Below are 26,521 nucleotides of genomic sequence, written 5' to 3' on the forward strand. Positions count from 1 at the left end.
TACAGAATCATCTTTCCTCCTCTTCTCCTGGGACACAGCTTGTTCACTCTGACTGGGTTCATTCCCCTTGCCTAGAAGGAGTTCTGCAGTTCCCCAGGCAAACCCATCTCATCTCAGAGGTAAGTACCACTTTGTCCAAGGAAAGCCCTTTACCCTTCTTCAGATTCCCACAGGACAAGGGCCAAAGCTCTTAACCTTTGGCTGGGGGGCAGGGGCACAAATCCTGCTGAGAATCTGTGGCTACTATGGGCTTTCTTCCTCTGATACAAAGACACAAATGTCTGCAGATATTTGGAGGGGGACGGTCCATGGGTCCCCTGAACTCCATCAAGAACTCAGAAAGAATCTCAGAAACCTAGATCTAGATCCTAGAAGAACAGCAGGTCACCCAGGCCATTCTCCCACCTAAGCCAGGATCCCTTCTAACAGCAAGTCCCCCTGAGTGATGTTCCTCTTCTCCACCTGGCCCACTGCTCAAGATCACCTCCTTCAGGGAGCCTTCCCTTGTCTCTCCCCCTCCTCTCTGAGCCCCTCTGCATCCTAGCCAGAGCCACACAACTTCCCACCTGTGCTTTCTCCCCTGTGTGTTGTCTTAATTCCCCAGCAAGAGAGCTGGCTCTCTGCAGACCCATTCATTTAACCCCATAACCCTGAGCTAGAGTTGGAGATGACCATTACCATGAACTTGAGAATTCTGTGCTTTGAAGCCAGTGCTCATGATAGCAGTGGCCCATTCCCCCAAAGGATGGGGCTGTGGAGATCTCCTTCCGAGGGCCTCAGTCTGCCCAGGCCTCACCAGAGGAGGGGCTCCTCTGGGACAACTGCCTTTCCTGCTGGAAAGTCCCGGAGAGCCTTTCAACAACTGAAATCAACAGACAGGGAAGCTAAGGCCCAGGGAGGCAAAATGACAATATTCAAGAAAGAGGCAGAGCTAGGACTAGGACCCAGGTCCCTGATTCCCAGCCTGGAGCTCTTTTCCTTACACAAGTGGCTTTATAAAAACTAAATCCGATTACAATAGCCAGGACATGGAAGCAATCTAAGTGTCCACTGACAGATGAATGGATAAAGAGGATATGGCACATATATACAATGGAATATTACTCAGCCATAAAAAGAAACGAAATGGAGTTATTTGTAGGGAGGTGGATGGACCTAGAGTCTGTCATACAGCCTGAAGTAAGTCAGAAAGAGAAAAATACCGTATGCTAACACATATATATGAAATCTAAAAAAAAAAAAAAAATGGTTCTCACGAACCTAGGGGCAGGACAGCAATAAAGATGCTGACGTAGAGAATGGACCTGAGGACACGGGGAGGGGGAAGGGTAAGCTGGGACGAAGTGAGAGAGTGGCATGGACATATATACACTACCAAATGTCAAATAGATAGCTAGTGGGAAGCAGCCACATAGCACAAGGAGATCAGCTCAGTGCTTTGTGACAACCTAGAGAGGTGGGATAGAGAGGGTGGGAGGGAGACGCAAGAGGGAGGGGATATGGGGATATATGTATATGTATAGCTGATTCACTTTGTTATAAAGCAGAAACTAACACACCATTGTAAATTATACTCCAATAAAGATGATACGATTAAAAAACAAAAAACAACTAAATCCGGGAATTCCCTGGTGATCCAGTGGTTAGGACTCCACGCCTTCACTGCTGAGGGCACGGGTTCAATCCCTGGTCGGGGAACTAAGATCCTGCAAGCCTCGCAGCCACACACACAAAAAAGGTTAAAAACTAAAATCTGCCCTCACACTCACACTCATATACGCACAGAGAATTTCTGAAAAGATGCACGAGAAAGTTAACAGTGGTAACCTCTGGGGAGTATGACAGTGGAGGTGGTCAGAGAAGTGAGGAGGAAAACTTTTACTTTTTACCTTAATACCCCTCTCTTCTGTTGAACATGTTTTATTTATTCATATTATAAAAATAAACTTGCCACAGAAAGGAGATTCTGGCCCCAGCCCACTCCCAACACACACACAAAAACAAAGAGAAGGCATAAGTCAACCTGTCTAGGTACAACTATAAATTAGCAAGACTGCCTTTTTGCATGGTTTATGGCACTGGTCTCATTAATTCACAGTCACAGTGCGGTTGATGACTCGATGAATCTTCCCAGGAAAAGCTTAATTCAATTAGGGCTCTCGGCAGCTCCCTGAGGAAGCTCTGGTATCTTGCTTTTACTTATACAAATTGAGGGTAAACCAAACAGATGCAGACTTTCCCAGAGAGACCCCACCCAGCCCAGAGAGGATGCCCTAGAAGACCCTCCATTAGAGCCAAGCCGAGGGAGGCAGAGGGGGAGGAAGGCAGCTGTGGCAGCAGCACTTACACAGGTGCTGGCTGACGCCTAGAGCATCACTCTGTGTCAAGCTGGTTTCTTGTCTTCCTCAAAGGCTTCACATGGACACTATCTCTACACGGGAAGTCAGTCATGCACTTATTTGTCCCCCAAGTATTTAGGAGCCCTCCCTCTGTGCCAGGCACAGAGAAGAAAGCAAACAAAGGCTCTGCACTCAAGGGGCTTACATTCTTGTAGGAATCCTGTCCTAAGAATAGCTCTCTCTGTCCTGCCTGCTTGCCTAATTCCTCTCTATCTTCAAGACTGGCTCAAATTCCACCTCCTCTGAGAAGCCTTCCCTAACCACCTGTGCCCTCGGGGACTGCTTGTTCCCTCTGAACTCTGCCTCTGCCAGGAGTCCGCCGAGACCTCAGCACAGATGGACCATTTTCTCCAAACAGACTGGAAGCTCCTGGTGAGCCAGGCCTGGGTCTCACTCTTCTTGGTTCCCCGACGTGCCACAAGCTCAGAGCCCGCTGGCTGGTTTCAGCTGACCTGCCTCTACGACCCCACCTTGGACAGACGAATTAATTAGCTGCTCTCAGTCCTGGCTGGCCAGCCCAAAGCCAGAGCCTCTGTGAGTCTGCCCGGCACACAGCAAGTGCTACGTAAGTGTTAGCTACTTATTATTTTTGTGAGCTCATAGATTCTGCCTGACACAGCTGTGATGTCACCTCTCCGCTTTTCAGTGGCCTGGTCTCAGATAGGCCCAGCGCTGTGGAAGGGCCAGTCTGGGCTTAGGGGTAAGTGTCCCCCAAGGGACTGGGAAGGGGACTTGGGAAGGAATAGGAATTCTCATCCTGAATCTCACTCAGAGCTGCTTAAGGCTGTATGTTTTCAGGAAAGAGCTTGCCTGGGTAATTTGGGGAAACTCCAGGTTCTCAGCAAGTCAGTGTCAGAACTCAGGGGTCATGTACGACCTAACAGACTCCAAAACTGGCCCCGCATGTTGAAAGAGCTTTCAGGGGAAGGAAATGAAGTCAGCACGATCCCAGGGAAGGGGGGCAGCCCACTGATCCCGGCCCAACTCAAAACTTAGTTCAGTTAAAATTAGATTAGCCTGTAAGATTAAAAATACCCACATATAATCACGGCCTGCCTTAAAGTATCAGTTGATGTTTGTCAGCATCTAAAGAGATGGTTGGGCCCAGCGCAGTGTGTGCAGACAACCTTGGGGAGACATGTCTGACTCAGACGTTTACAGGGGGAGTGAGTGCTGCAGAAGGAGGCCCACACAGGCAATGGATGACTCAGGAATAACCCAGGTCCTGGGTTTGCTGAGTGAGCCTTCTCTCCCCACCACGGAAGGAAAGGGGGGCAGGTGGGGGAGGGTGACAGGAGGAGGGAGGGAGGGAGGCAGGCCCGCTGGCTGTGTACAGGCTGGCATTCCCGAAGGGAGCCCAGGGCTGCTGAGCTCCAGTGCCCTGTCCCTCCTGTGTTTCTGAATGCCACCACCTCTGAGAAGGGCTATTTGCTTCACGGTAAGACTGGGGGGGGGGTCACAGTTTTCCCCCCCCAACCCAAGAAATGATCCAAAGAGAGCAGCCAAGACTTGAAATGCCTTTAATCCTTCCCTGTTCAAAATGATCATGGGAAAAATAAAACTTTTGAACCGAAAGGGAATCAGGGCATTTTGATGAAAAGAACAAGAGCTCCAAAGTGAGACAGATCTGGGCTTCAACTCCACTGTTTTCTAGCTGTGCAAGTACATGACACAGCCTCTGCAGCAGGAGCTTAATAAGTGACAGCTAATATAATTAACAAATATTTAACATAAATATTACAAATTAGGAAATGAGGGCTCAGAGAAGTAGTGCCTTGCCTAAGGTCACACAGCTAGGCAGCAAAAAGCTAGCACCATACCATATCTCAGGGTCTCTTGACCCCTTCCCTCTCCTGCCCCATCCAGCATGTTTTCTGTTGTAATTCAGTTCTCTGCCTCTCCCTTCTCCTCCCAGAGTGCCTACAACACATCAAGGGAAAGGAAAAGTTTCCATTTCAAAAGTTTGCTGCTCCACAGACTGTGAGAATGACAGGTCCCAAGGCTGAGTCAGCCTTCACACTCTCACACGCTTTCTTCATACAAATACAGGCATGCTTGAGGGGTTAAGAACTTGGAGTTAAGTTGGCCTGGGCTCCAGACCAACCCAAACCACCATGCTCCTTTAGCCCTTCGCTCCTCCAAGAGGAAACAGTGTCTCTCCTGTCAACTACTCAAGTTACCAACATGGATGTGCCTGGTCATTTACTCTAGTTAAAGACCCTTGGGACCTCTGGTCCCCCTTGGTCTTCACAATGACCTGACCAGGCGGGAAAGAGGACACGGCCTTGAGTTAGAAATCCAGGGATTGTGTCCTTTGCCACTTACTTGCTAAGTGGCCTCAGGCAGGTCACAACCTGGGGCTCGGTTTCCTTAGATGTAAAATGGTTACATCAATACCACCTGCTATTCTAACCCACAGGATCACTGAGAAGATCGGAATTAAATACTGTACACGCAAGTGCTTTGGAAACAAGTTACAATACTAATGAGAATTACTACTAAACTCCACCTGCCTTACAAGGCTAAAGAGAGTTGTGCCATTTGCTCCCAGCACAGAGGCTGCCTCTCAGGGGATCCTGCTGGGCCCCAAGGGTAACCAAAAGCAGCCCAGTACCCTTCCAGCCCAGAAGCAGGAGATGGTAATCACAAGGTTAGCCATCCCCTGCTGGGAAAAGGAAACTACTCTTTAAGTGGCATTCCCCTGCCCAAGCAGGGAAGAAGCAAGCTCAGTCAGACCACTGAGAGAGCAAAGAGATGGCAGGCAGGGTCACTAGCAGAGGACAAGGGATAGGCCCAGCCTGGCTGTGTGATTCAGGTACACATATGTGGACTCACAGGGACAGAGGATGGGCCCAAAGCCGGCACAGAACCCCTACAGCTTTCTCAGGGCAGGGAGAGGGCTTCCGCCATCAACAAGTGCCAGCCCCCAGAGGGAGTCCTAAAATCCCGGAAGGCAGGTGCAGTGAGCTGGGCACCCACCCCGTGCAGGGGCCCGGGCATCTGCTGAGGAGGACGTGAGGGGCAGGAGATGCAGCTGCACCCTGAGAGGAGACTGTGCCAAGGCTCAAACAGAAGATAAATGGCAATTCAGCATCACAGCAGATAACCCCTTTGGGCTGTTTCCTCATCTGTGAGACAGAGAGCCTTTATCTCATAGGATGATAGTAGGAATTAAATGAGATTACTTTTATAAAGTGCCTGACACCACTCTGTAGATACTTAATAAATGGTAATTCTTACTAAAACACACATCCCCCCCAACAGAAGAGATATCACAGGGCAGGCTAGGCCTAATGCCAAAGTTGTGGATAAACAATAAGGGATATGGTTTTAGGGGAGAAATGAAAGCAACGGCTGCGGGCTGGAGTGGGCTGGGAAGACCGCCCAAAGTGGAGGAATCTGAACAGGCCCTGGAAGCTGCCACAGCACGCTGGGCTCTGTGCTAGCATTCCACGTTCGGTCTCTACATCCATCCTGGAAGGTAGAGACGGCATCCTTACCTTCCCGATGCGGCAAGTCAGGTTCAGAGAAACCAGGGGCCTGGTCACACAGGTACCGAGGGGCAGGGGCAGAGCCCAGGCTTTTGTGACAACGTCTGTCCTTCCCACCAGGGCTGGAGGGGCTAGGTGGGGCGGGAAGGAGAGGCAAGGTGCACCTCATGGGTGTTCAGCTGAATGAAGTCCAGGCGATATGACCAACAGAGGCCCTCTAAGTGTCCTGGAGCCTCAGGACACACATGTCCTACCTGAAGCTTCTTCCCAGTCCCCAGATGACCTCCCCTCCCACTGTCCTGCAGTCACTCAGCTGTTTTCCCAAAGAGGAAAAGGTCACCTCTTTCTTTTTGGAGAGTTCCATCTGGGCTTCTAGAGACAGTTTCAAGGTGACCTTTAAGTTGTTCCTCTCTCATTCTGTGAAGTGAGAGAGGCGAGTTCTAGTCTTACACAGGAAACCAGTTGCTGGGTCTGATATCCACGCATGTGAAGTGGGCAATAATGATCCCCATCTCCCCTCCTCACAGACTTGCTCTAAGGAGGCAATGGCAGAACACACCTTACAAACACCAAAACCAGAAAAAGCTGTAAGATGTGAAGGGACAAAGGAAGGTTTTCTTGTCTCTGGTCAGGAGACGAGATGAATACCTGCTTCATAGGCTGCCAGGAGTTCCGGGTCCGGGATATGTGTAAACAAACGGAGGGGGTGCCAGTGGTGAGCTGGGTTACAGTGAGGCTCTCCCTTGAAACAGGCACTGGACTGGGAGCCAGGTAAACAGGGACAAAGCGGAATTCACGCAGGGTCCCAACCACAATGTAAGGCGGGGCTGGGGGAGGGGAATGGGCCTACCTAAGGCTTGGAGTCATTCTCACAGTTCTCCCAATAGTCTAACCCCAACTCACGTCACGAGCCCCTCCTCACTAAGGAAAAGGCAAGAATCCCTGACTGTCAGAGAGAGAAAAAAGGCCCAGAGACGGGAAGTGACTTGCCTAATGTGACCCACTGAGTCACTTAGAAAAGAATCCAGAAGCATCTACTCTAGAACTTCAGCTCTAACCCCACCCTTCCCACACGCATCTCCGACAGTATCTACCTGAGGCTCTCTGCTCAACGATTAGGATAGGAGTGAGAACTGCACACAGCACCTTCTATTTTTAAAGGAGGAGTAACTTGCAAGGGAAGCAGCTGCCATAGATGACAGAATGAGGCCTCCATCATAGCTCCTACCCATGCTGGGGTGCTGAGAGAATAGGCAAGACCCCAAAATGAACTCCTAGGCTCCTGGGTATCTGACAGTACAGAGGGAGCATGGTCTCGGCACACCCCCCATCCCCCAAGTCGGTTGGTGCCGTGTCCCCTCCCCACAGGACCTGCTCTGGAGGCAGCTTAAGTGAAGGAAGAACAAAGTCAGTAGGACTGACTTTCAGTCCTTCCTGAAACCTTAAGGAAGGACTGCTGGTGGCAGCCTAGGTTGAGAGATTTGTAATCCTCCAGCCTCAGAGGAAGACTGTAGGAGGGGCTGAGGTAGGGATGCATTTACCTTAGGTGGTTGAAATACCAACAGGAGCAGCTGCAACTCACTGAGTGCTTCCTATAGGTACAAAGCCAGCTTTACGTGAGTTAATTTTTGTCATCATCACGCCAGCAGCATTATAGCTAGATACTATTATTTCCCCCTTTTTATACTTGAGGAAACTGAGGCTCAGAGAGGGTAAGTGGCAGAGTGGTGCCAACCTCAATTCAACACTGCAAAGGGGGAGTTCCCCAGTGGTCTAGTGGTTAGGATTCGGGGCTTTCAACTGCCGCAGCCCAGGTTCAATCCCTGGTTGGGGAACTGAGATCCCGCAAGCTGCGCAGCCAAACCAAAACAAAACAAAACAAACAAAAAAAAAACACTGCAAGGTAAAGGGGAAAATGGGCTTTCACTTTTTGCCACCTGAACTGGGACCCTTAAGATCTTTTGGCCATCTTTCTCTCTACCCTCTTCCCAGGATGGCCAGATGCTAGGGCACCCCTGTTTTCAGAGGCAGAAAATTGCCCTATCAAGCCAGAGACACAGTCTCTTGGAACTACAAATGCCCTTGGAGATCATATCCAGCCTCTTCACTTTACGATGAGAAAACTGTGGCCCAAGGGTGAGTGACTTGCCAGGGTTACCCAAGTCAGCGGAATGGCAGAAATGTCAGACCAGCAAGAAGCCACAAAGATCAACTGACAAGTGGAGAGGCATGACTGGCCCAAGGTCACAGAGGGAGGTGGTATAAGAGGCCAAGTTTCCTAACTTCTAGACTGATACCCTTGTCATGGCACCACCTCTGCCAGCTGCCCAGGGTCCCGGGCACAGTTTTGGCGGGGACAAAGCAGGCCAAGCCTGACCCCATTAGGATTAGAGGTAATCAGGCCTGCAGAGACAAACTCCTGACTATCCAGAGTAGGATCTTTGTGGTCATGCTGTCGACCCACCAGAAGGCACTGAGACCCACAGTGTGTGCATTAGCCTCTAATGCCCTAACACAATGCCAGGTGAGGGGGTTGGAAAGAGGAGGGCAATTTATAAATAGTGCTTATGAGGCCTCTTCCTGGTCTCACACAGGCAAGTGACACATCAGTCACTTCAGCTTCTTACCAACAAATTAAGACACAGGGTTTCATGATTCAATTGATACGGTCAAATTTAGAGAGTCTTGCCAGTTTCACAGGTGGGCGAGACCTGCAGAAAAAGGCCCCAGCTTGTTCAAGGTCATGTATTTGTCAGAATCAGTACACATGGCTCCCCTTGCCCAGGCCTCGATTTTTTCCGGGAAGCTGGCTGCCATCAGGGGATAGGTGCTGGTGGCCCAGCTCCACGTGCAGGCCTGCTACTGTCACAGCACCAAAGCCCCGTATCAGGAAGCCAGCTCCTGGATCTGTCAAAACAGAAGCACGAGTGCCCTCCTGCAGCATGTCCCAGAGCCTGCCTCATACCAGCCTGGCATCGCCACTCAGGTCCTGCATGTCCTTGGGAAAGCTGCAAGGCTTCCTGCCAAAAGTCACAAACTCTCCAAACCCAAACCAGCAGAGTTGCAGGCCCCCGTGCTTTCCACAGCTAGCTGGGGGCTAAAAAAGCAAAGGCAGCTTTCAAACTCCCCCACCCCCCGCCTCCCAGACACCACTTCAAGGGACTTCTGGGCTCTACAGGCTCTGGTGAGCTCCATCAATCACCCAGCAGAGCAGAGGGCTCAGGCCTAGCAGGGAGACGATCCTCTGGAAGGGAACAACTCTTCTGTTTCCTTCTCCCAAAAAGAACGTTTCAAAGTCTCTTCAGATCAGAACATGCTGAGCTCCTCCACCTGTCCCTCTCCCTCTTGGATGAGCAGCCGGCAGGCCAACATGACAGCACCTTGAGACACAGCTGGGTGCAACCTGGAGATGAGCTGGGGCCAGACCAAGCTTGGCCCTCCTCCACTCTCCCTCCACCCCCAAACCAGACTTCAGGAATTCCCAAGGCCCCTGTCCCATAAACTGTATAAGGAATGGCATTCCCAGGCAGGAAACTGACTCAGGGGCTCCTGACCAGCCTGGGCAGGCAAAGCTGACAGATAACACGCTGGGGATGAAGGAAGGTGAGGATATGGGGATGCCTCATCTTCCACCACACCTGTAAGTCTCCAGCACACAGGTCCCCCACTACACTCAAACTCCTTAGACAAACCAAGTAGAAATAGCCTCCATCCTGGAACACCCTCCCATGAAGCATGTAATTACACTGGTCGCTGTGGAGAGAGCGGACTGTGCCACTTGCTGAAGACACTCCTGTCTCACACAGCTGGGTCCCTGGCTCCCCTCGGGGTCTGTCCCAGCCAGAGGAGACTTGCCAGGCCTGGAAGCCTCGCTGAAGGTACCTAGTACCTGAAGCATCCCATCCTCTCCCATGAACAATGCTGCCTCCAATCTTAGGAGGCCTCAGACCACAGAGGCCACAGAGCTCCCGTTTGAGAAGGACCATGATGATGGGATAGAGGCTGCCTACTTTACAGGAGTAGTCCAGACCTTTATTCCTAGGCAGCCTCAAGTGGTAAGGATGGTTCAAGAAGCTCATTAGTTTGGTGGCGGCGGAAGCATCGGGGGCGAACTGCACTTACCTATCTTCATAAGGCAGGCCAGCAGGATCCACAGGGAGATTTCGAAGGGTGTGCGCACGTGTGTGTAGTCGATGCCCAGGACTGGAAAGGCCTTTCGAGATTTCAGGCTGTGTTCAGTGAAGGAATGGTTAACAGGGCGGCTCTCGGGGGCGAGCTCCGGTGGGGCGGTGGTGACCTCCCCAATGGAGCGTTCCCGTGGCGGCTCTGAGCCTCTGATGGTGCTGGCAGTAGGGCTGGGCTGGAGGCCATGGCTTCTAAGAACGGGTAGCAGCCCCACCAAGGCTACTGCCACGAGCAGGGAAGGGAAGATTCGAGGCGGAGAGAGGCCACAGACACCAGACCAGAGAAGCATCCTGCTGCCACCCTCGACCCTTAGCAAAGTGAGAGTAAGACCTGGGACATAGGTAGCAGGGGGTCAGCAACGGGGGAAGAGAGACTGGGGGAGTCTCTAAGCAAAGTTCATGTTTTAGAGATGTGTTTTTGTGGAAGCAGTCCTCTGGAAGTGGAGGAAGGCTGGGTTCACGATCTAGAACTCCAAACTGGGGAACAGGGACAAGGACTCAGGACCGTAAGAGAAGACCAAAAGGTCTGGAACTCCAGGCCTGGGAAAGGGGGTGGGGGAGGGGAGAGACTGCACCCTAGGGACAGAGGAAGGGACAGGATGGGTTGGATCCCAGGCAAGGAAAAGGAAAAGGGAGGGTGGGGACCCTCGGCTGAGGAAAGTGACTGATGAGCTGGGACTCGGCTAAGGTAAGGGGAAGGGAGCCTGAGCTAAAGGAAGGGAATCGAAGGAGGTGAGACCCAGTCCAGGAGAAGAAGAGAGGGGGCTGAGAGCCCAGGCTGCGAGGAAGTGAAGCCAGAAAGCGGCCGGGAGTTTCCCCACCCAAAGAAGGACCGGGGTGCAGGCGCGCCGGGCTGAGATTCCGGGGAAATGGAGGGAGGCGGAAGGCGGAGGCAGGCGGCCTGGCGAGAGGGCGCCTTGGCGCGCGCTGAGGGCGGCTCGCGGTGGGCCAGCAGCGAAACGCCCCTCCTTGCGGCCCCGGCGCGGTGCTGCGCTGCGCCCTGGCCCAGCTTCAGTTCCTCCGCGTCCGGCTCCACTTCCAGTTGCAGCCCCGGCCCCAGCCCCGGCGGCGGCGGACTGATGCCTCTCTGAGCCCGGCGGTACCACTTATAGGCACCAGCGAGCAGCCGGTGCAGCGGGCTAGAAGGACCTGTCAGCGCCCGCTCAACGCAGCGACCCCTGTCTCCGAGGAAAGGAAGTATCGCGTCGAAAGAGGAGGGAGAGTCAGAGATGGCAAAAAAAAAGTCCTGAATCTACAGAGATTCTAACTAACATGACTAAAATGCTCTACTACTTACAAAGCGCCTTCACATCCACATCCACAGTCTCATGGAGACTCCCCAATAATCTTGTGAAGGATGTATTATTATCTGATACATTTAGTTACCATGTGATCTTGAGCAAATTACTTAACCTCTCTGTTGCACAGTTTTCTCATCTGAAAAAGTGGGGATAACAGGAGTACCTATATCTGCTGTAGTATAGTATATGTGATGACTAAATGAGATAATCTATGTAAAGTGTTTAGAATGGAGCCCAGCACATAGAACAATTATTATGGTTCCACTTTTGCAGATGAGGAAACAGGTAAAGAGAGTTCTTTAACTAGTATGTAAATAGTTATATCGGTTTGCTAGGGTTACTGTAACAAAGTACCACAAACTGGGTGGCTTAAAGAACAGAAATTTACTGTCTCATATCCTGGAGGCTAGAAGTCTGAAGTCAAGGTGTCAGCAGAGTTGGTTCCTTCTGAGGGCTGTGAGGAAGAATCTGTTCCATGCATCTCTCCTAGCTTCTGGTGGTTTACCAACAATCTTTGGTGCTCCTTGATAACTCCAGTCTTCACGTGGTGATCTCCCTGTGTCTCTGTCTCTGGGTCCAGATTTCCCCTTTTTATAAGGTTTCCAGTCACACTGGATTAGGGGCCCACCCTAATGACCTCATCTTAACTTGATCATTTTCAATAACCCGATTTTCAAATAAGTCCACGTTCACAGGTGCTGGGGGTTAGAACTTCAACATCTTTGTGGAGGACAAAATTCAACCCACAGCAGCAGTGGAACTGAGATTTGAACATACAGTGTTGGTTGGAATTTGTAAGATTTGAGAGATCATGGCCATACACTGGAATCCTTGGAAAGCTTTTAAACACTACCATTGCCTAGGACCTTCAGAGGTTTGTATCCACTTCCTCCAGGGTAGTGCCCAAGCAAGATGGATAGTTTTTCAAAAGTTTCCCCAGGTGATTCTCAACTAGGGTTGAGAATTATTGAGATTACTGAAATGCCACCCTTGTTTTGCAGAAGAGTGAATCAAGGCAGAGAAAGTCCAAGTGACTAGCTTGAGATCACAAAATGATGTCAAAGGGCTTAGTTCAGTTTAGCAACTATTTATGGGCCTCTTGACAAGGCTTTGTGCTGGGCTTTGGCAACACAGACATAGACATGGGCGGAAGGAGGTGGCAGTGGTTAGGAGGGGGCACAAAGTGGACACAACAAGGGCTTCTAGGGTGCTGATAACGTTCTCTTTCTTTACTGGGTGGTGGTTACAAAGGTTACACAGATGTAGTTGTTCTGTGATAACTCATTGAGCACTCATGATCTGTGTACTTTTCATGAGATATGCTCTCCTTTCACATAAAAGTATATTTAAATGCTACTAGAGTGATGTGATTGTGACTGAAGGTGCCAACATTAAACTGAATTCTCTGTACTTCACATTCTCCTGGCACAGGTCCAGCCACTTGGGAGATGACAGAAGAGCCTAGAAAAGCCTTCAGAGAAATCCAAGGGCCTTGTGTCACCTGGAGCAGATGAAAGGAGAACATCAGCTATAATGGAAATAACCAAAGAGAGGAAAAGCATTTAGGACAAGGATCAGAACAACGACAACATGCCTCACATGGTTCGGTCCTTTATAGTTTACAACCAAGTGCCCCCGGTTTATCAATGATCCAAGTCCTGGTGCTCAGTAAATAGTAGCTATTATTCTCATTTCCATTTTACAGATGAAAAAACTGAGGACTCAGAGACATAAAGCCATTTGGCCAAGATCACACAGCTGTTAGGTAACAGATCCAGGACTTAAGTCAGTTTTCTAACATCTTAATCCAGAGCTGTTTCAAAACACCACAGGTTCAGTGTAGAAAAAATGAGGCAAAGGTGGGGCTAGTGGAGGGACTTTATGCAGATGACATGGGCCAGAACCCTGAGACCTATAGTCCTTTCCAGTCTTTTTTTTTTTTTTTTTTTTTTGCCATGCTGCGTGGCTTGCGGGATCTCAGTTCCCAGGGATTGAACCCAGGCCATGGCAGTGAAAGTGCCAAATCCTAACCACTAGACCATCAGGGAACTCCCAGTCCTTTCCAGTCTTGAGGTCAACATTCACCCGTGCACTCTGATCCTCCTCACTCTCTGACTCTCCCTCATTCCGGTCCTCAGTCAGTCCTTGGGTGCCAGCCTTGGAGGTAGCAGATTCCATGAGGACCAGGAAATAGCAGCCCTAAGATCCTCCACAGCTTGGAGAAGGTTGTATCAACATGACAGTGCCAGGAAAGAGCCCTTGGGAAAAACCACCTGGGACAGCCCGTGGCCAAGGCCCAGCCTGGACCAGGCAGTATAGCATAAGAATTAAGATTAAGAATCTAGCCAGATTGTCTAGTCAGATCCCCACACCACCACTCACTAGTTAGAAGACCTTGGGTAAATCAGTCAACCTCCCTGATTCACTGTTTCTTCCTCCATCACATGGAAACAATAATGCCAATCTCATGGGGCTGTTCTAAGGGTCTTAGCCAATGTACATATAGAACTCAGGGCAGCAGCCAGCAAGTACCACATATATTTACCATCTTTATCTTTATTTACATGTACTGAGGGGCTCAAATGTAGACTTTCGGTGTTAGGGCCACATGAAGTTATACATTCAGACACAGAAACACAGGCTAGAAAGAAGTCCCTCACATCTGTGAAACTGGTCCCATCATCAGACCACTCCCCCGTGGTATGCTATGAATTTAATAATTTTATATAAATTATATTGCTGTGTATTCCACATGTTTTTTAAAATTTATTATTTATTTTATTTTATTTATTTTTGGCTGCTTTGGGTCTTTGTTGCTGTGTGCGGGCTTTCTCTAGTTGCAGTGAGCAGGGGCTACTCTTCGTTGCGGTGTGCAGGTTTCTCACTGTGGTGGCTTCTCTTGTTGCGAAGCAGGGGCTCTAGGCATGCGGGCTTCAGTAGTTGTGGCACATGGGCTCAGTAGTTGTGGCTCATGGGCTTAGTTGCTCCGCGACATGTGGGATCTTCCCAGACCAGGGCTCGAATCCGTGTCCCCTGCATTGGCAGGTGGATCCTTAACCACCGCGCCACCAGGGAAGTCCCTCTGCATGTTAAAAGCATGATCTTGTTGAAGGTAATCAGTTAAAATATGCTACAATATTTGTAACCCTGTTTTAGCAAGTTCTCTTTTTTTTTTTTTTTTCTGGTCACCCCAGGCGGCATGTGGAATTTCCTGGACCAGGGATTGACCAGGGATCGAACCCATGCTCCCTACAGTGGAAGCACGGAGTCTTAACCAATGGACCACTGGGGAAATCTAGCAAGTCCTCATTTTTTAACCATTGCAGGCCCACATTGCCCTTGACTCAGAGGGGCCGTATATCTGCAGACTCTTCTTCCTGCAGATCCAGAACAGTCTCAGGATGCCTGGGCCTGGGTGGTATCCCCCCTTGCTTAGGCCATGTCTGCTCCTCAGTCCCCCTCATTGAATCCTTTTGCTAAAAGGAATGGGAATTTTATGGAATTGCTATAGCTATGACAGATGCTTAGCAAACAATGTGTGGTGCTTGGAAAGGATCCTCTGGGCCACTTACTAGCTGTACATCATGAGCAAGTCATATTTTGTTTATGTCACTCAGTTTATTCATGTGTATAAAAGTGGGTGAGGTCAGAACACCTGCCTTTAAGGTTAGTGCAAGGATTAAATGGCTGACGTATGTCAAGCTCAGTTACTTACACATTATTGGCACTCTGTAACTGAGTTCATTTCCTTATTTCCTTTGTTATATAACATCATGGCCCTGCAAGGCCCTCTTCTTTTTTTTTAATAGTCTTTTTTAAAAATATGTATGTATGTATGTATTTATTTTGGCTGTGCCAGGTCTCAGTTGTGGCACTCGGGATCTTCGTTGCAGCATGTTTAGTTGCGGCATGCGGGATCTTCAGTTGCAGCATGCAAACTTCTTAGCTGCGGAATGCATGTGGGATCTAGTTTCTTGACCAGGAATCGAACCCAGGCCCCCCGCATTGTGAGTGCGGAGTCTTACCCACTGGACCACCAGGGAAGTCCCAAGGCCCTCTTCTTTCAGTCTCCCCTTCACTCACTTCACTCCAACCACACTGCCTCCTTGCTATTTCCCTAACACTGCCAGCCACACTTCTACCTCAGGGCCTTAGCACTGCTGTTCCTTCTGCCTGGAACACTCTTCTCCAGATATCCACTTGGCCTAGTCCATCACATCCCTCAAGCCTTTCCACAAATCTTCCTTCTCACCACTACTATGTGGTGACTCTTGATACCTCCCCTACCTGACCACTACTACCACTACCACTCAGGCCCAGCCACCTTCTCACATATGATATAATAAACCTATTTACTGTATTTATTGTTTACTGCCATTCCCCCCCCCCCCATAGGATGTGAGCTCCAGGAGAGCAAGAGAGCCCTAATGAATGAATGAATGACAAGGTATATTACTTGCACATGAGAAAACTAAGGTTCCAAGGAGAGAGTCAGTTGTGGCCACAGGGCTGGGAAGAAGGGGAGCCAGGTGAGAATCCAAGTCTGTCTGACTCTGAAATCCAAGCTTTTCCCACTTCTCTGGGCTGATAGCCAGCATGAAAAAACACGCACGTCCTCGGCAACTAGGAGAGAGTTGGTAAGGAGGTAGAATTTGTGATCCAGTGAATGGCTTTTAAGCTAAATTCATAAGTCACTTAATAAACATTTAGCACCTACTGTGTGCCAGTCCCTGTGCTTCCTGCCGTGGGAGACTTGACTATGAATCTGATAAACACCCATCGGTGAACTTGAAACTCTTATATCTACTCACAGGCTGGAAGTCCTGTGGGCACCTCCATCTCCACAGGTACTAAATGCAGCCCCCCACCTTCCCCTGAACTTGCTACCACTCCACCTTCTCAGGTACAGATTGCTTGGCCCTGCTGGAAACATTAGGATTTAGTAGGCTGGAGGGGAAAGGCCCAGGGTTTGAATTTTATTGAGTGCCCTTGGGAGATTTTGATGCAGATGGTCCTGTCCACACTTTGGAAAACTCTGGCCTGGACTATTAAAGTAAACTTTTTATTGTTCCCACATCCAGTCTGCGCTACACACAGCTTTCAGGGAGAACATTCTGAGCCATGGTCCCCCTGTTTAGACAGCTGCAGACCCCATTCCTGACATGGCACTCAAGGGCCTTCACACATTCAGGCCCACAAACTTTTTTTGCCCTCTAATTATTTACAAAGACATTTGAAAGTGTAAAGATAATATAACAAACCAAATTTTTTACCTTTCTGAATTATCAGCTGTTACAGTTTGTTCTATTTGCCTTGAGTTTTTTTTTTTTTTACAGATATCTGCACTATTTTATCAAATTTTAAAGTCTCTTTGAACCTTCACTGACATCAGCCTCTATCAAGAATGTAATGTAGGGGCTTCCCTGGTGGCGCAGTGGTTGAGAATCTGCCTGCCAATGCAGGGGACACGGGTTCGAGCCCTGGCCTGGGAAGATCCCACATGCCGCGGAGCAACTGGGCCCGTGAGCCACAGCTACTGAGCCTGCGCGTCTGGAGCCTGTGCTCCGCAACAAGAGAGGCCGCGACAGTGAGAGGCCCGCGCACCGCGATGAAGAGCGGCCCCCGCTCGCCGCAACTAGAGAAAGCCCTCGCACAGAAACGAAGACCCAACACAGCCATAAATAAATTAAAAAAAAAAAAAGAATGTAATGTAGGACTTCCCTGATGGTCCAGTGGTTAAGACTCTGCCCTTCCAATGCAGGGGGTGAGGGTTCGATCCCTGGTCGGGGAACTGAGATCCCACAGGCTACACGGCCAAAAAAAAAAAAAAGTAATGTACATCAACCTCTACCAATGACAGGGCAACCTCTATCATGAGCGTAATGCTTTTTTTAAAAATTTAATTTAATTTATTTTATTTTTGGCTGATTTGGGTCTTCGTTGCTGAACGTGGGCTTTCTCTAGTTGCAGTGAGTGGGGGCTACTCTTCGTTGCGGTGGGTGGGCTTCTCATTGCGGTGGCTTCTCTTGTTGTGGAGCACGGGCTCTAGGTGTGCAGGCTTCAGTAGTTGGGGCATGCGAGCTTCAGTAGTTGTGGCACGCGGGCTCAGTAGTTGTGGCTCGCGGGCTCTAGAGCGCAGGCTCAGTAGTTGTGGCACACGGGCTTAGTCTCTCCGTGGCATGTGGGATCTTCCCGGACCAGGGATTGAACCCATGTCCCCTGCATTGGCAGGCAGATTCTTAACCACTGCGCCACCAGGCTAGCCCGCGTTATTTTGACACCTTAACACACATCTCTTCATCCCACTCTCCCTTCCAGCTATTGCCAAAAACTTGAGAGAATTGTCTGTACTGCCTGCATCGTTTCTCTCCTCCCAGACTCTCAAATCTGATCCAGTTAGGTTTTCACCCCCGTATGGTGTACCTAAAACCACTCTTGTCAATGTCACTAATGACCTCTGTAGGAGAATAAAAATCTCTTCCTCTGCCCATCTTAGCTTCTCCAGCTGGGGCTGCGTAAATTATACTGGCAAAAGACAGATTAACAAGAGAAGAACAAACAGAAGTTCATAAACATGTGCATCATATACCCAGAGATGAGTGACTCAAAGATTAGTTAGAACTTGGGCTGATATAGCATCTTAGCAAAGGAATGGTAAACTTTTAGATAAGTGACAAGAGAAAGGACAATGATCTGACTCTAGGGGCAGGAAACTGTGGGAAGGCAAATCAAGGGAAATGATGGTAGATAAAGGTTAGTTAGTAAAGTTTGTATATAGATTTCTCTGGAGCTGTCTCTAGGCTGATAAGGGTCTAAAGTTGTCTCTGGTGATTGACTTCTGTCCTTCCCGGTAGAGACAGTAGGAGGGACACCTTTATAGATGTGTGTCCTACTTTTATGCAAATAAGGGTAGGGTAGAGAAGCCTCTCCTTCTTCTCAATTACCTCTACCTCAAAATAATCCTTATTTGACGTGAGTTGCAAAAAATAGTAATAATAATAATCCTTATGCCAAAGTGGCATATTTTGGGATGGCACATTCTGCCACCCTGTACCTCCATGTTGCTTGATCAAATGGTCATTTCTCAGTCCTCATCTTTCTTTACCCATCAGCAGCCTTCAACACATTTGATCACCTGATCCTTCTTGAATCACTTTCTTCAATTAGCTGGCTCTCTCTCCTGGCTTTTCTCCTGGTTTTTCTCCTGCCTCACTGGCTGCTCCTTCTCAGTCTCCTGTTGCTGAATTCTGCCCCTTCTCCCTTTCCTCCTCCTCAGCTGCAAACTCTGAATGTTGGGGCCCCAGGGTTCAGTTCTCACATTTTCACGGCTCTATATCTGTATTCATTTCTCTGGTGATCTCATCCTTTCTTGTGGTTTCAAATAAGATCTATATGCAGATGATGCATAGATTTTCATCTCCTCTTCTCAAAACTCTAGACTTTTACGTCCAACTGAACGCTCAACGTGTCCACCTGGTTTTCCAACAAAAATCTCAAACTCAGCATGTTCAAAAAGAAACTCCAGGCCTTCCCACCCCCTCCCCAAGCCTGCTTCTCCCACTGTCTTCCCCATCCAGGAAACAATCACTCTGTCTTCCCACTTACATAGGCCAAAAACCTGAGTCATCCTTGACTCCTTTCCTGAATCCAATCACTTCTTTCCACCTCCACTGCTACCACTCCAGTCCAAGCCACCACCCATTTCTTGCCCCGATTATTACAATCGCCTCTGAGCAATCTCGCCTCAACAAAGAAGGATCCCTGTAAAGGCTAAGTCAGATACTGTCACCCCCTGCTCAGACCCCTCCAAGGTCCACATGACTTATAAGGTCTAGCTCCCACCTCTCTCTGGCCTCATCTCTTTTCCCCTTATTTGCCCTTATTCCCTCTGCTTTAGCCACCCTGGCTTCCTTGCTATTTATTTTTCAAACACTCCAGGTTTACTCCTTCCCAGAGCCTTTGACCTTGTTATTTCCTCTGCCTGGAATGCAGTTACCCCCAGGTATCAGCATGGTTTCCTCCTTCACTTCCTTGGGGTCTCACTCAGATGTTCTCTCTCAGTGGGGTCATCCATGACCACCACACCCCACACCCTATCTCATACTCCCTCTTTCCTTCCCTTCTTTTTTCTTTTTTTTGGCCGTGCCGACTACTTGCAGGTCTTAATTCCCCGACCAGATTGAACCCAGGCCCTCAGCAGTGAAAGTGCAGAGTCCTAACCACTGGACCACCAGGGAATTCCCTCCTTCCCTTCTTTATTTTTTTCCACAGCTCTTTCACTGTCTGACTTACTACACATTTTTATGGTCTGTCTTGCCTTCACTAGAATGTAAGCTCCATGACAGCGGGGGATTTGAGGCAGAGAGCATGATGGTTGTAGGACAGACTTGGAGCCAGTATGCCAGGATTTGATTGCTGTCTCTACCACTGTCCAGCTGTGTGACCCTAGGCAAGTTACTTAACTTCATTGCCCCTCAGTGTCTTCATAAGTTGGGGGTAATAACAGACCCTGTGTCGTAAGGTTACTATGAGAATTGAATGAGTTAATGCATGTAAAGCGCTTAGAATTATACCTCTATAATAGTAACTGTATAACTATATAACTATAGCATAACTATATAGCAAATGCTACATCAGTGTTTGCTATTATTATTATTGTTATTATTATTGCTACTATTATTACAGAATGCTTGGCTCTTAGTAAGTCCTATACAGTTGTTAGACATTGTTCACTGCTATATCCTCAGAACTGAGAATAGCACTTGGCACATAATAAGGTATTCAAGAAAGATCTGTTAGGGAATTCCCTGGCAGTCCAGTGGTTAGGACTCAGCACTCTCACTGCCAGGGCCCTGAGTTAGATCCCTGGTCAGGGAACTAAGATCCCACAAGCTGCGTGGCACAGCCAAAAAAAATCTGTTAGATGAATGAATTAGGATACATGTATACATAAACAATATAAATTATTTTTGTGTGTCTTTTAAATTTATATCAATGGTATCATATCATATATATCCTTCTTCATCTTTACTTTTTCACTCAATATTTGTAACATCTGGCCATATTGACATATAGAGATCTCATTCTTTCCTTTTAGCTGTTGTATAGTAAATATTCCATCACATTTATATATCTCAATTTTTATATCTGTTTGCCTATCGATAGACATTCAAGTTGCTCCAATTTTATGTTATAGTGGACAATTTGTATCAAATGCCTTTATAAATATCTCTTGGTGTCCATGTGTAAGAACTGTTCTCTCTATATACTTGAAAATGGAATTTCTGGATTGCAGGGTTTGTACATTGACTGCTTTCCTAGACTAAATTGTTTTCCTAAAGTACCTTTGGCCCTTCTGCCTGCAAGTATGAGAGAACCATTTTTCCCATATCCTCCTGACTTATTTGAGTCAGACTTTTTATTCTTGTTAATTTCATGGGTAGAAAATAGTATCTCATCATTTTTTTTATAGATAAGATTTTTAATTTATTTATTTATTTTATTTTATTTATTTTTTATTTTTGGCTGTGTTGGGTCTTCATTGCTGTGCGCGGGCTTTCTCTAGTTGTGGCGAGTGGGGGCTATTCGTCGTTGCAGTGCGCGGGCTTCTCTTGTTGTGGAGCATGGGCTCTAGGTGTGCGGGCTTCAGTAGTTGTGGCGCGCAGGCCTCAGTAATTGTGGCACGTGGGCTTAGTAGTTGTGGCTCATGGGCTCTAGAGCGCAGGCTCAGTAGTTGTGGTGCACGGGCTTAGTTGCTCTGCGACATGTGGAATCTTTCTGGGCCAGGGCTCGAACCCATGTCCCCTGCACTGGCAGGTGGATTCTTAACCACTGTGCCACCAGGGAAGCCCTCATCATTTTTTAAAATAAACTTTTTACTTTGGAATGTCTTTAGATCTACAGAAAAGTTACACAGATAGTCAAGAGAGTTCCCATATACCCCTCACTCAATTTCCCCTAATGTTAGCATTTTACGTCACCATGGCAGATTTGTCAAATCGAAGAAGCCAACGTTGGCTTATTACTATTAAACTCCAGACTTTCTTCAGATTTCACTAATGTCCTTTTTTCTGTTCCAGGATCCCATCCAGGATACTACACTGCATCTAGTCCTCATGTCTCTTTAGTTTCTTCTCTGTGACAGTTTCTCAGTCTTACCTTATTGCTATGACTTTGGTAGTCTTGAGGAGCACTGGTCAGGTATTTTGCAGAATGTCCCTCAATTTGGACTTATCTGATGTTTTCCTCATGGCTAGACAGAGGTTATGGGTTTTGGGGAAGAGAGGACGTACCTTTCTTTCTTTTTCTTTCTTTTTTTAATTAATTAATTGTATTTTTGGCTGCGTTGGGTCCTTGTTGCTGCATGCGGGCTTTCTCTAGTTGCCGTGAGCACAGGCTTCTCACTGCGGTGGCTTCTCTTGTTGCGGAGCATGGGCTCTAGGCACGCGGGCTTCAGTAGTTGTGGCACGTGGGCTCAGTAGCTGTGGCTCGTGGGCTCAGTAGCTGTGGCTTTTGGGCTCTAGAGCACAGGCTCAGTAGCTGTGGCACACGGGCTTAGTTGCTCCGCGGCATGTGGGATCTTCCCGGACCAGGGCTTGAACCCATGTCCCCTGCATTGGCAGGCAGATTCTTAACCACTGTGCCACCAAAGATGCCCCCTGAAGTACCTTTCTTATCACACCCTATAGGAGGTCACATGCTACCCACATGACATTACTGGTGATGTTATTACCTTTCATCACTTGGTTTAGTTGGTTTTTCTCCACTGTAAAGTTACTATTTTCCCCCTTTCCCTACTCTATTCTTTGGAGGTGATATCTAATCATTTTAATTTGCAGTTCCCTCTGCAGTTGCAAGTTCCTGTGAGAATTACCTCTTCATCCTTTGCTTATGTTTCAACTTGTTTGCTTGTCTTTAGTTCTTACTGGCTTCTAGGTGTTATTTATATATAAATTGCAATTATCTTTTTCCAGAGAGTCATTTAGTATTTTAATTTTGTTCATAATGTCTTCTGCCATTTTTTTAAAAATATTTTTATCTATCTCTGATTTTTTTTTAATTATTTATTTTTATTTATTTAATTTTAGCTGTGTTGGGTCTTCGTTTTCCGTGCGAGGGCTTTCTCCAGTTGTGGCAAGTGGGGGCCACTCTTCATTGCGGTGCGCGGGCCTCTCACTATCACGGCCTCTCCCGTTGTGGAGCACAGGCTCCAGACGTGCAGGCTCAGTAGTTGTGGCTCACGGGCCTAGTTGCTCCGCGGCATGTGGGATCTTCCCAAACCAGGGCTCGAACCCGTGTCTCCTGCATTGGCAGGCAGATTCCCAACCACTGCGCCACCAGGGAAGCCCCTCTTCTGCCATTTTTAAGTTTTTAATTTTAATTTAATCATATTTACAAATGGTTTCCTTTAATCTTTGTGCTTTCTGAACTACCTTTTGAACACCCAGCCATGACTCAGCAATCCCCTAACAATCGTTGGTTCTCCTGACTTGATTCATATTGCCCTTTTGCCTCGAATGCCCTTTCTCCTTTTCACTGCCAAGCAAGCGCCTACTTATCTTCAATGCCATAAACCAAATAAAACCTTCTGTGGGAAGCCCCTCCCAATTTCCCCAGGTAGAATTGGTTGCTCTCTCCACAGTGTTCTCACAACTTGTCCACACCTTTATTAAAGTACATATTGCGGACTTCCCTGCTGGCGCAGTGGTTAAGAATCCACTTGCCAATGCAGGGGACACAGGTTCAAGCCCTGGTCCAAGAAGATCCCACATGCCATGGAGCAACTAAGCCCATGCGCCATGACTACTGAGCCAGTGCTCTAGAGCCCACGAGCCACAACTACTGAGTCCGTGTGCCACAACTACTGAAGCCCACACGCCTAGAGCCCATGCTCCGCAACAAGAGGAGCCACCACAATGAGAGAAGCCACTGCAATGAAAAGCCAGCGCACTGCAACGAAGAGTAGCCCCCGCTTGCCGCAACTAGAGAAAGCCCGCACGCAGCAACGAAGACCCAACACAGCCAAAATGAATTAATTAAAAAAAATAATAAAGTACCTCATATAAGTGGAATCATACTTTTTTTGTCCTTTTGTGACTGGCTTATTTCACTTAGCATACCATCTTCAAGGTTCATTCATGTTGCAGCATGTGTCAGAATTTTTTTTTAAGACTGAATAATATTTTATTGTATGAATATACTACATTTTGGTAATCCATTCAATAGTTGATGGACACTTTGGTTGCTTCCATGTTTTAGCTATTACAAATAATGCTGCTGTGAACATGGGTGTACACAGTAGTGTGTCTTCAAGACCCTACTTCCAATTTTTTTGAGTATATACCAAGAAGTGGAATTGCTGGGTCATAGGTTAATTCTGCTTAATTTTTTTGAGGAAACTCCATACTATTTCCCACAGCTTCTGCATCATTTTGCATTCCTACCAACAGTGCACAAGTGTCCCAATTGTTCCACCTCCTTGCCAACACTTGTTGTTTTTTGTGTTTTTGATAGTAACCATCCTAATGGGTGTGAGGTGACCAACTAATTCATCTTTGTAACCGAACACTGGGCATGATGCAGTCAATGTTTATTGAATGAATGAATGAGGCTATAGCCTGGATCAGTGGTCTTCAGACTTTTTGTTCTTGTGCCCCCTTAAAGAATTTTTTTAAATTCCACATTTGTGAGGATTCCAACAGGAAACAACGCACTCAAAGTAAGACAATTCAAGAGGTCATATATGCAAAGAAGCTAATGTAGAAGGTGTGGTCAAGGTGTAGGGAAATCACAAGGGATTATGCAGGGAGCTGGGAAGGGCGGGAGCCAGGCTGTTACCACCTGAGGTCTAAAGGGCAATTTCTCTTCCTTAAGAGGAGCACTAACTTTCTGCCCAGGGCCAGGGCCAGACTGACTAGATGTCCAGAGGTGGGAACAAGGGGAATAGAGACCCTAATCTCACTCTCTTCCCTCCCTCCTGTCTCCTGCCAGGACTTCCCATTGACCAAATCCAAGCCGAGGCTAGAAGGCATAGAGCCGTTGATGTCCTCCATCCAAGTCAGCCAACCAGGGGAGAGGAAGGGAGGAGTAGGTCGAAGAATGGACCTGCTGGTCCACATGCAGGCTATCTGGCACGTTTTAAAATTGACAACTGAAACGTTCATTTTAGGGACTTCCCTGGTGGCACAGTGGTTAAGAATCCGCCTGCCAATGCAGGGGACACGGGTTCGAGCCCTGGTCTGGGAAGATTCCACATGCTGTGGAGCAACTAAGCCTGTGCGCCACAACTACTGAGCCACGTGTTGCAAATACAGATGCCCATGCACCTAGAGCCCGTGATCCACAAGAGAAACCACCACAATGAGAAGCCTGCGCACTGCAATGAAGACTAAACGCAGCCAATAAATAAATAAATAAATAAAATTAAAGATACTGCAGTTTTAAAAAAATGAAAATAAAATGAAGGAATGGATATAGATCAAACATTTAAAAAATAATAATAAAATATTCATCTTAAATGTAAGCCATTGCAAAGGATATACTTGCTAGCATATTGAAAATATCTTTAAAAAACTGTTCCATCATCAGTTGAATGTAAGTATCATCATGGTTTTATACTCACTATCATTCATGTCAAGAAAATATCAGAACAAGCTGTACATTAGCAGGCAGAAATGCTACATCATTATTTTTTTTCTTCTTGAATGTATAGTTACATTTTGCTTCCTCTCACAGAATGTTCTCCTAGGGTAATATATTTTCTGCTGGAAAGTCTGTTATTGATTACCTAATTCATACTCCCAACAGAAATTTATATATATGATTGCACTTTAAGAAATTTTAAAATTTAAATAATTTAAAATTTCCTTTGACTCTAAAGCTCTATGTTTTAAAATTTCTTCTGGATTGAAATATCACTTATTATTGCATTAGTACACAATTGATCAAAGCAACATAACATATATCTTTTGAAAAATGATTATTAAACAAAGAGTAAAATGATATTGGAAATGTATCTCTTACTGAAATAGATTTTTTTCAATTAGTTTATGTATTTATGAATAAATGTTACTTATTGCTGGAATGAAGCTGGGTTCTGCATCAACTTTATATCTATTTTTAACTTTTATAAATAGAAACTCTGAGAAACCTTGTTCCAATAAATAAGTAGGTGAAAGCGGAGGGAGTTCTGTTACAATAATATCACTTAATTATTTGAATTCTTGGCATTACAAGCCAAAAAATTACATAGTGACCTATCATCAAAAGTTATTTTTAATGACAACAAAATCAGAATCTCCTTCAACTCTATTGAAAGCAAAGTACCAGCAACTGTCCCACTTGCAAAATGCCTTATTATCCAGTCATCACAGTTCTTCACCTTTGGTTGGTGCCCTGAAGGTGTTTAACCCCCAACCCCAACCCCCTGGGGTAAGGTTGTGGGTGAAAATCAGGGCTGAGAGCCATTTGTAAAGTATGAGCAGGGTGGGTGGGAAAGAAAAAGGTGGACCTGGACTTCAGAGCATCTTCTCCAGAAAATGTGTCTTAGGAAAGAGCATGAATAGAGTTTGAGGATCTGCAGGTCAGTTCTTGGAAGTATCTGTGCCACACACCCTTGCCTTCAAGGTACTTCCAATCTAGTAGGGGAGAGAAGTTAGCAAATTGCCGAAGTACAAAATGCACTGAGGGGTTGGTGAGTAGTGATGGAGGTGTTCAGGGAGTTTACTTCCCGCTGTGGGAAAGGCTTCATGGGTGAGGTGGCATGTCAGCTGCTTTTCAGGTCGGGTAGGATTTTGACAGAAGAGATAGTGGAGAGGACATTCCAAATGGACCGCACTGGATGAACAAAGGCTCAGAGAGAAGAAGCCATAGGGAAAAAAAAAAAAGGAAGCCATAGGGCATGTTTGGGGAATAAGCAGAGTGTAGACAGAGGCAAAGAGTAGGAGAAAAGGCAGAGACATAGAATCATAAACTCTCAAGCCTAAAATCTTAAGAATCACCTAATCCAACCTCCACAATTACCACCAGCACTGGACCAAAATCCACTCAGTGCTCAAAAACATCTAGTCACCAGGAGCTCTCTCTTTATAGAATACCCCATCCAGTGGAAATATAAGTCAAGCCACATATATAATTTAAATTCTTCT

The 26,521-nt window shown here is 47.2% G+C and overlaps 1 protein-coding gene, 1 long non-coding RNA gene and 1 other non-coding gene across 5 annotated transcripts in view; 1 reads left to right on the top strand and 2 right to left on the bottom strand.

Annotated features, from left to right (window-relative positions):
- SLC9A1 (solute carrier family 9 member A1) overlaps window positions 1-11,165 on the bottom strand; it is a 50,330-nt gene extending 39,165 nt beyond the window's left edge. The window contains exon 1 of the mRNA XM_007170478.2: window positions 10,013-11,165. Within this exon, the coding sequence (XP_007170540.1) occupies window positions 10,013-10,364 (352 nt within the window). The 5' untranslated portion in view covers window positions 10,365-11,165. The remainder of the gene's footprint in view (window positions 1-10,012) is intronic.
- Window positions 1-25,462, top strand: LOC103013401 (uncharacterized). Of its 3 annotated transcripts, none has more exons than XR_450015.2 (4): window positions 1-119; window positions 2,712-2,964; window positions 12,807-12,977; window positions 24,366-25,462. It is a non-coding gene; the product is annotated as an uncharacterized LOC103013401 (long non-coding RNA). The 3 variants fall into 3 exon arrangements; XR_009009199.1 differs by having other exon boundaries at window positions 2,758-2,964; window positions 12,807-14,075; XR_450016.2 differs by having other exon boundaries at window positions 2,758-2,964.
- Window positions 15,346-15,418, bottom strand: TRNAV-CAC (transfer RNA valine (anticodon CAC)). Its single transcript has one exon. It is a non-coding gene; the product is annotated as a tRNA-Val (tRNA).
- Window positions 25,463-26,521: the final 1,059 nt, after the last annotated feature.

This window comes from Balaenoptera acutorostrata, chromosome 1, assembly GCF_949987535.1.
Source record: "Balaenoptera acutorostrata chromosome 1, mBalAcu1.1, whole genome shotgun sequence".
NCBI lineage: Eukaryota > Metazoa > Chordata > Mammalia > Artiodactyla > Balaenopteridae > Balaenoptera > Balaenoptera acutorostrata.